General features: G+C 31.5%; 1 protein-coding gene across 1 annotated transcript in view; it reads left to right on the top strand.

The window, feature by feature from the left end:
• The window catches only part of Smp_175270 (hypothetical protein), a gene marked incomplete at both ends in the record, with an annotated part of 14,407 nt that extends 10,394 nt beyond the window's left edge, over positions 1–4,013 (top strand). Inside the window, 2 exons of the mRNA XM_018792394.1 lie at positions 1,653–1,771; positions 2,993–4,013. Coding sequence (XP_018644429.1) covers positions 1,653–1,771; positions 2,993–4,013 — 1,140 coding nt within the window. The remainder of the gene's footprint in view (positions 1–1,652; positions 1,772–2,992) is intronic.
• Between the last annotated feature and the right edge of the window lie 6,875 nt (positions 4,014–10,888).

A 10,888-nucleotide genomic window follows, 5' to 3' on the forward strand; every position in this document is an offset into this window, starting at 1 on the left:
GGAGATTTCAGTATATTTCAACTTTGATTTCAACTTTGAAATATACTGAAATCTCCACAAATCCCCTTCTGAAAATGATTGTTTATCGGAAATTAGAATGTTTATCTTATTGTATTCGTTATATTTTGCTCAGTGTTACTTCGTCACACTGAAAGTTCTGCTTACTAGAAAAACAAATTTCTAGTTGTGGTAATTATACTCAATCTAATCATAAATTTTAAGATATCAAAAACCAAGTCAAGTTAGACATCCATTAAAAACCTGGAAGCACTAGACGTCTGTTTCATCCTATCATTCAACCACTTAGAAATGCGCATCCACGGCAGCACACATGTCGAGTGTAAGGAGGTCACCCACTGAAGACATTCAAAGACAATTGCATGGAAGTGTAAATTGATTTACATATAAACACTATTCAGATGTCGGTGTATTGGATCAGGGATCAAGGATTTACTTGAGAGACCGACGACCTTGGGTCCAATCCCCAGTAGGATCATGGATGCAAAAAGCTGAGGAGTCTCGTGATAGGATGAAACAGCTCTCCACTGCTTCACGATGTTCAAGTGATTTCCAATTAGGCCTGTATCGTGATATCAATAAAATTCAAAGACCATGAAAATCGATATCGATAATCATGAAATATTGAGAAGCATTTGTTTATATATTCTTATTCCATATATATATATATATATATATATATATATATATATATATATATGCAATAGGGGAGCGTAATAAAAGAACTCACCTAAAGCGTTTATTGTCTTACAAAATATTGGCTTACTTTTCTATCGTCTACCTAACTTTGTCTATTTAGTTTAGTTTAAACTGTAATGTTTTATAATACAGTTATTTATTTATTTGTAACCCCAATCTCGCTGATTATTCAATGCTATGGTACGTTACTTTCAATTATAATGTGTTATATCATTTTTATTTTACACCACTCAGAGCTTTCTTTATAGATTAATCATTAAACTTATGGAAAGCTTATTTCTAGTCTTATCAATCACTATAGCTAATAGAATGTCTTGAAGCGAATGGAGTTCCCTTTTAACCCCTCAAACCTTATTTTTCTTTTTTATTCAAAATTCGTGAAGCCTTACAAACAAATATTACATCAGAGTACATAATTAAAATTTTCTTTAATTTGGTTAGTTCGATTTTTCAAAGATCAGAAAGAAAAATTGAACAACTAATCAAAGTAGAAATTATGTTCATTGGTCGAATTGTATGTTACCTCATCAATCAAAATTTAATTGTCATTACTATTTCTGCGCACTGCTGAGGAGTCATACACTAGGTTCGAAAGGCTGTTTAGTGCTTCCAGGTTTTCAATGATGGTTTAGCTTAGACCGACTCATGAATTCAACTACTAAAATAAAATGTGTCTACCGCAGGCATCGTGTAAACTACACACACACACACACACATTCTTTTGTGCGTGTTTCAGCGAATAGGATTAGTTTTCTTTTCATAATTCAGCAAAAGTTTAACTTCTAAATTAAAAACATGGTCGTTGACAATTAGGTTAGCTATACTCAATTCTTAGACATCTCACTAATATATAGTCTGTAATATGTTATATTTTGATATTGATGAATGATTATCTTTTAATGAATTGCGTTCATCCCTCCTTTTTATTACATTAGAACTGGCGAAAAATTATCATCATATCTTCTATTGGTTTAATTCTCATCATAACTATAGGCACAGGATGTGTTGGATTAGTTTTATGCCTAATGCGTCGTAAACCTAAAACGGATAAAAAGTAAGTAATCGTTCAGTTCTTAAATTTATGCACAAAAATGTAATCATTAGGATTAAACTTGAATATGTTAAGTCGTTCATTTGAAGCTTTTTCGACAGAAAAAATATTTATGACGGTAAAGGTATTCTTTACCTCTAGTGTAAACCTAACAAATGTCTAAAGTATAAATATACAGTAAATGATTCTATTTGGATTCACTTAGTATTGTTTGTTTGAATCTTCCCATTGATATTTAGGACTGCAATTGATCAGTCTCTTATTGGCATATGTGCATACTGTGTGTATTGCCTCGATATTGCCTCAATTCACAAGCATTATAAACAAAGATGGATAGTGGCTAGCAGTGGAATTCAGGACACGCGTTTCGTCCTATGTGAATTTAAACTTCACCACATTGCACAAGCAAGTGGCTATCAGCACTCAGTAGCTAAGTGGATAACGTGATGGCGTTTGAAGCGAACGGTACTGGGTTCGAGTCACAGAGTGAACATCAACTCTGAGATGCAGATGTATCCAGATGACGAGTCCCGAATAGGATGAAACGTGTGTCCTGGATTCCACTGCTAGCCACTATCCATCTTTGCTTATAATGATTCTATTTGTTCACTCGAATGCATATTTTCTAAATATTCGGTATTTTGTTTGGATACATTATAAGAACTGAGAAATTGTCGTTAATCATAATAGTAGTATTTGTACTTAATTTTTGAATGGTTACAAATAAACGTTTTCTAACCCACAATTATAGATTATCGTTTACAGAACTTCATTCGAATTGAAATATTCTGTAATAATATATAGGGTGATAAACAAGTGATGAATGGCTAAATAATGCAGAACAGCCTAGGTCGTAGATAACGTTTAATGTATGTGATTAATGATAGTGGTATGAAATAAAAGATATCATTTTCAAATCATTATAATTATCGACTAGTATCATTGACGAGTCAAAACAAATCTACAATATCTGTTACTCAGTTCTCTCAAATTTTCAAACGTATGTGATAATTTGTATGGAAGGTAAACCTATTAAAAACGATTTCTTTTAACGAACCCTACAATGTAGACTGTCATAAACTTCCCGAAAGCTTTTCGGTAGAATACGTACTGTTTATTAATTGTTGAGGAAATTATTCTTTTTTAGAGTTTAGAGATATAATAACTACATTTTCCTCGTACCATCCTAATGATGAATGTTTTTTTTCTAATGTCCTATGACAGATCTAATATTTCCAGTATAATTACACACGATTCAGGTTGTAATTATAAATCAGCTAGACAATGGACATCAATTGATCAATCACCAACTGATCTAAATTATTACGATAGTTCCGACTGTAGAATATTTCCAGGAAATACAAATAATGGTATTATTGACACAGGTGCTGCTTATCCAACACCATTTAGCGAACCTTTATTACAAACAAGCACAAATATAGATAGAAATTATGGTATGTATGACTTTTCATTTACACCTAATTATTATCAAAATCAACATCAGGGGCCACACCATCAAGAAAAACAAAATCAACAACAGAGAGAGCAACAAATTTATCGGCATTCTTCTATTGGTACAACAGGATATCATAGTGAATTGTTAAATGAAAATGGATTTACTACGATTCCAAAAGATTTATATCTATCTAATCGTTATATGACATGGAATGCTACAGCAAAACAACCACCATGTTATGCAACATCAGTGAAACAATCATCATTAGATAAAAGAAATTATGCTGAGAATTTTGAAGATGGTTATAATGGTCGATCAATGATCAACTTAAACTCCTATCGACCAAATGATCCATATAAAATGAATGAATATTCAAAGTTTCCTGTAAATTTGGATAATCCTATTTTTACAAATAATAATGATAATACTATTAATGACAATACTTCTCGATATCTACAACCTTCATATAACCCTTTGTTATCATCCATTCATGATAGTTATATAACTAATGGATATTTTGATCAGTTACCTAATATGGAAAATGATTACACTAATCAAAATGATAATTATGCAATAAATGATAGTAATAATTATCTGTTATATAAACCCGTGCAAGATACAATAAATTTAAATTCTAATAATTACAATCAAATTCATATGAATTCATCTAATAATCTACCTAATATATCAATTACATCATCATTATCATCGAAAGCTCCACCTCTAGTACAAGCTGTCCCACTTTCTCCAGCTCCACTTACACAATTTTCCGACTTAAATCATTATTAAATATTATTTGCATGACAAGTATCAAACTATGTTTAATGTTATAAAAATAGGAAGTGAATGAAATTGTACATGATAACTGTATTTATTACAATGTTGTTCGTCAACTAATGAGTTACATCATCTTACTATATTTAGCAGTTTACTGATTGTTTCGTTTGCTCTTAGTTAACCATCTTTATGTATTTTTTTCAAGCTTATCATATTTCTATTCAGAATTTCACTGGATAGTTATTTTAACATTTACAATAATTTTGTGTATACCAGTCAATATTAGTTAGCAGGACTATTTAATATGGAGTACTTAATACATCACAATGTTTAATAATATATGTGTTAATGACAGAATTCAATAAAAGAGTTTCTGTTTTCTTATCTAAGATTTGTCATTTGAATATACTTCTTTGGGCAATAATGTTCCTATCCATCGGAACTTATTTAGTAAACACAGTAAAAAATTTCCTAGAGAATTTGAAACTAATATCGTTTTGTGGTTTGATAGAATTTCAGTCACAGGGTTAAAATAACTCAGCTTAAGGGTTATTTGTTATATGCCATCTTAAAACAAAATTCAATTTATAAGCTATCATAAGAATGGTTGGTAAATGTATTGCACGTATATGTGATTCTAAAGATAGATTACGAAAAAAAAAGAGGAAACAACTGGAGGATCATTGAAATCACGCAAAAAGTACGAAAAATGTTTCTTTCTGGTTTACCACTCCCCAACCGTGTGGATCCATAAAATTACATAGGATCTAACCGTGATTCTTTAGATCTTTATTTGAGTACAATCCCTTTAAATCACTCAACCAGAATTATATAATTTGTATTTTCAACTGTTGTTAGTCTTTCATCAGGGACGATCGTTTAATGTGGGCAACTATCTAATTACCGACATACGTAGTTAACTTCATAGGCTATGGTTTCTCTCTAGAACTTCGAAAAACTCATTTTGATATTAGTCAATAGTGAATATGTAGTCACCATTTACTTGAATGTTCTCGCTTTTATACTAGCTTTTAGATATTTATCTTCAATATCCATCCCTATATTTACTATGAATAAGTAATTTATTCAATAATTCTTTAAATAATAATAATAATGCAAAGTACTATTGATGATCTGAGGAATACATTCACATATGATTAATAAAGCAAAAAAAGTGATAAATGACACTGTGTAATGTAGAAGATTATTTGTTTTAATGGGGTTTTGTTCTCTGAGCTGGATAGTTTAGTCGTGGAGCTTTCATGGTCCTTCTGAAACGACAACATCAGCACAAACTTAGGGTAGAAGTTAAGTGTTTGGATTTCTCCACATGTGGTTCACAGCTTGTCTTGTACACCTCGATGTTGATTGGTTCTTATTGACCTTAAATCTATCATTGTTTATTTCTTTGTTTTGGTTGTATCTCCCATTGGTTTGATTTTTGTTCCTATATTTCTGTATAATTTTCCTGATTGGTCGATAAATTGGATTGATTTCAATGTGCCTGTTTATTACTGATTGACCTGAGTGCCAAGCTTCTAAAAATTCTCTAGTTGGTTTTGAAATTGCCTCTATCCAAAATCTCCACATTTTTCCAGTCGAATGCGTGTCCGCAGTTGTCCACGTGCATTGATATAAGTGAAGACATGTCATGGAGTTTGACTGCTAATTCTTTGTTTCATAATCCTACTATGATCATAGATCTGAGTTGTTGTATATGTCTAATTGGTTTGCATATGATTTTGTTTTTTTAATTTCATAACATTAACGAAATAAATACAAGCGAATATTGTCTTAGAACAGATCATTATTGTTAGCTGTTCTATTTAATGCTTTTAATAGTCTTACATTAATTATCTATTTCGCTTCATATGAAAGTGAGTACAGATATAAACTGTACACAAGGTGTTTAGTATTAAAATTATGGAACTTATAAATCGATAAAATCTACTTATTTTTCGAATTCATTTGATATATTGTCATAAACAGTTTCCAAAATGGGCAAAATTATTTGTTATTAACAAGAGTACTAAAGATCTATCTACTAAATTTATGAAATATGGTATTGAAATATCTATTTTTTCTTAGTAAAGATGGATAATGGTTAGCAGTGGAATCCAGTACGAGCGTTTCGTCGTATTTGGGATTCGTCGGCTGGGTGTACTTGCATCTCAGAGTTGGTGCTCACTCCGGAGCTCGAATCCAGTACCTTTCGCTTCAAACTCCATCAATGGGAAGAATTCAAGTAAACAATACCAAGTGAATTTAAGCTTCACCCCATTGAACAAGTAAGTGGCTATCAGGACTCAGTGGCTAAGTGGATAACGTGATGGCGTTTGAAGCGAACGGTACTGGGTTCGAGTCGTGGAGTGAACATCAACTCTGAGATGCAGATGTATCCGGATGATGAGTCCCAAATATGACGAAACGTGCGTCCTGGATTCCACTGCTAGCCATTATCCATCTTTGCTTACCATGCTTGCGAATTAAGGCACAGTTGGCACATGTGCCAATAAGAGACTGATCAATTGCAGTCCTAAACATCATTGGGAAGATTTAACCAAATAATACTAAATGAATGTATTTTATCTTAGGTTTAATGAAGTTCATTTTTACACTAAAAAACGTATATCAAAACTGATTTCAACATATTTCATGTAAATCATACAATCAAATGAAAGGTATTGAATTCACTCATTTTCAACAATATAAGACAACTTAGCTTGATATTGTTTAGTTGAGTTTTTTGTGATGATCAATTTAATCTAAAGGAACAATATCTACTGGAGAAGCTTGAAAGATTGTAATATAGTGGATTAGTGAATGGTTCTAGTAAGGTTCATATACATGATTTTATAAATGCTCTAATTCAGGATTCCAGGTCTCGTGTCTAGCACAGTTCAATAATCCACAGTTTCCAATGACTTCCGAGATAAAATGCATATACTAGTAAACGTACATTGAAATCGAACTCATCTACACGGAATACACATTTAAACAATGATCGCTGAAGTTAGTAATGTAGACTGTTGTTCTATTAACTACAAAATCCAGAGGTTCCAAGTTCGACCTCTCGTAAGGTTTTTGTTGTGGAAATAGTAAAGAAAAGAGTATAAGTAAGGCTACAAAGGGAAATAGTATCTATATAATGTTAATTCATAAAAAACTCAGCAAATAGCTGCTATTTTTAAAGTGTATACTGTTTTTAAAACTACCACTTAAAGAAGGATACTTGGGACATCAAAATAGAGGTCATCTAAGAGTTACTGCTGGACCGCCTTTTCTAGATTATAATTTAATCAGCACATACAACGCTAAAAACTAACTTATAGAATTTATTTTCAACTAGAAGACTTCCTTAGTTTCCTCCATCTATATAAACTTAATTGCATACCTTGCTAGAACAAAGTGGGTTCCATCTAAGAGAAATCATTTAACAGACTATTATAAACTCTTGAAAGCTTTGTAAGCAAAGATGGACAGTTGGATCCAGGACGCGCATTTCGCCCTATTCGATACTCATCAGCTAGATGTACTTGCATCTCAGAGGTGATGTTCACACGCGTCCTGGATTCCACAGCCAGCCATCATCCATCTTTGCTTATAAAGCTTGTGAATTAAGGCAAGATCGAGGTAGTCCTCACAAGATGAACATATGCAGACCAGTGACTAACCGATTGCAGTCCCAAATAACAATCGAAAGATACAAGTAAACACCACTAAGTGAATCTTGAAATCTTTGTTGTAACATAAGCTGATATACTGTTGGTAAGCATTATTTATCGAAATAATTTACAGGTTTACGAAAGAATCGTAAACAAAATAACATCAGACTATCAACACCAAGTTTATGCTTGCAGAAAAAGTGAAGTAGTTTCAGAGGGTAGATTACCTCATGTGTAAGGTAGGTATAACTTAAATAACCAGTTAAATTTTATAACTAAACTGTAAAAGGGATTTTTTTGGTGAGATTTTAGTGAGGAGTCCCACAATAAGACAAAACGGCCGTCCAGTGCTTCCAGGTTTTCCATGGTGGTCTAGCTTCAATTGACTCATGATCTCAACTTATATATAATAAACTGTAAAAGGTTGAGTTACGAATGATAAATCATGAATATCTCTAGTTACATTCCTTTAATGTAAGGATTTATACGTCACTCTGATAGTTCACATTCTGAAGTTCTGCATCAAAAGTTAAATAAGCCTTTATAGTATGTCGAAGTATTTAATTTCAATTAAAAATAATGAAAAAAACATAGGTATAAGGTATCGGATTCTAGTACTTTAATCACATTTCTTCCCATACAATGATAACAGATGCCTATCTAACCAATTTATTATTATAACAGTATCCTTTATGAACATTTGGGCCACTTATTTTCAAACTGTGCAAATATTACAATTAACCTACCTATTTTAGATTTGTTTAAACAGATAAATCGTAAATGTTAAATGTATGCGCTTATAAAAGACTTAAAAATTATTGCGAAACTACATACTGGAAAACTCGAAGCGAAACACTACAGTTCTTGATATCTTTATCTTTATTATCTACCATTTGATAAATAGGAACGAATGTATTATAATTCAATCATCTTATGTATGATGGATTGGTATATAATTTTAGTGTTTGAAGTGGTAGAAAAGTTTAATGACCATCAAAAGTATGTATCAAACATATTTTTAATCATTACAATTTAAATTAACTAAAATATTTGTAATATCCCGGTGAGTAGAAAAAAAATTAGATTTTCTGACGTTTCGTCACTCAATGTAAGATATTTCTTCAGAGAATAAGTAACCAAACTAAGAATAATCCAAGTTTTCTCATAGTTGAAAGCGTGAGTCAATTGAAGCTAGACCACCAGGGAAAACCTGGAAGCACTGAACGGCCGTTTCGTTACATTGTGAGACTCTTCAGCAGTGCGCATCCACGACCTCCAAGTTTGTTATTTATTTATTTATAACAATCTACTCAATGCTCAATTTATTCAAAAAATTATCAAATCAAAACTCGGTAATGATACCTACATTACAATTTAAGTTCATGCTTTAGAAAGATTTGTTTTTATATTGAACATTCGATGCTAAAAATTTTGTACCTTTGAAAAGTTTATAATATTAAATAGAAATAATATTATTATTCCTTATTATGCTATTAGTTTATCATTATTGTTTGATAGAGTTATAAAGGAACACCAAATTAGATTCTTCCTCTAGGGGGACTCTAACATTTTTCTTAATATTAAGAAGAAAGAATATATATTTGAAAATGTATGTAAACAAACAATATTGTTTCAGATATCTATCAAAAAAATATTACATCATGAAGGAATCAATTTTCTTTATATATATATATTTTATGAAAACTTACAACGTTTATGAATAAGTTCATATTTCTTTCAAATAAGATCTTAATTTATGATCTTTGTAAGAGAATAAAAACAAATAGATGATCTTGATAATTTCAAATGATATCAGAAGGGGGTTTTGTGGAGATTTTAGTAATTTTATATAGTTGAAATCATGAGTTAATTGAAGCTAGACTACCATGAAAAACCTGGAAGCTCTGGATAACCGTTTCGTCCTATTGTGCGACTCCTCAGCAGCAAGCATCCACAATCCCGCCTCACGAGATACGAACCCAGGACCTATCAGTCTTGAGCGCGAGCACTTAACCTCTAGAACAACTGAACCGGCATCCAACGGTGTTAATGTCTAACTTCAACCAATCCACGAAATTGAGCAACCGTCCATATCTTTAGAGAGGTACTATCTCACAACAGACCTGGTTGAATTCCACTGGTCACTGCTTCTCACTAGATCTCCAGGAAATATATCTTGAAGCCAGTCATTAGTAAGGAAACCCACAATAGAACAAAACGGTCGTTCAGTATTTCCAGGTTTTCCATGGTGATCTAGCTTCAATTGACTCATGATTTCAACTATAAAATATATATATATATATAATATTGATAAAATTTGTCCTAGAAACTAACGATTCGACACTATAATCAATATTATAATCTTCTAGTTAAGATATATGTTAAAAATTGATCCATACAATTTAATTAGATTCTCTATTGAAGGTTTCTTTGATTTAATTTATTTCATTTCAGTGAAAGTATTCAATAAGAACTGAAATCTTTATACAAACTTATAATCAAAGTAGATTGATTGAAGTTAGACATTAACACCGGTGGATGCCGGCTCAGTGGTCCAGAGTTTAATTGCTCGCGCGAGACCGATAGGTCCTGGGTTCAAATCTCACGAGGCGGGATTGTGGATGCTTGCTGCTGAGGAGTCGCACAATAGGACGAAACAGTCGTCCAGTGCTTCCAGGTTTTCCATGGTGGTCTAGCTCATGATTTTAACTATATAAAACGTATAATTTTATATTTTCTGCTCAATATTTTAATTTATAATCTTTTCTATTAGTAAAACAAAAAAAATTTACATTATTTTATTTCAAGTTTTTAAAATTACGATTTCAATGGATTCTATCTCTATTGATTGAACATGTCAAAGTTTCAAACATTAACAAATACTTGCTTACTTATTAGTGACTATTCAGATTTAGTTTTGTTCAATCACGTTAATATGAACCTATTTTGATATGTACTTCATACAATCTTAAAGATTGAAATCAATATTTCCAAGGTATTGACAACATCATTTAATGGTAGAACCATATTGTGTACAATACATCATGATGAAATGTATTACATGTTAATTGGTAATAGTTTATTCTCCATTATTTTAAACAAAACTCAAATGTTAGTGAAGGAGTTAAATAACTATGCAAATCATCATAAAATATTTACAACTGTAATATTGTCTATATAAACAAACAAAAAAAAAACACACAATAATAATGAAGAAAAAAT

Source organism: Schistosoma mansoni (assembly GCF_000237925.1).
Source record: "Schistosoma mansoni, WGS project CABG00000000 data, supercontig 0312, strain Puerto Rico, whole genome shotgun sequence".
In the NCBI taxonomy this organism is placed as follows: Eukaryota; Metazoa; Platyhelminthes; class Trematoda; order Strigeidida; family Schistosomatidae; genus Schistosoma; species Schistosoma mansoni.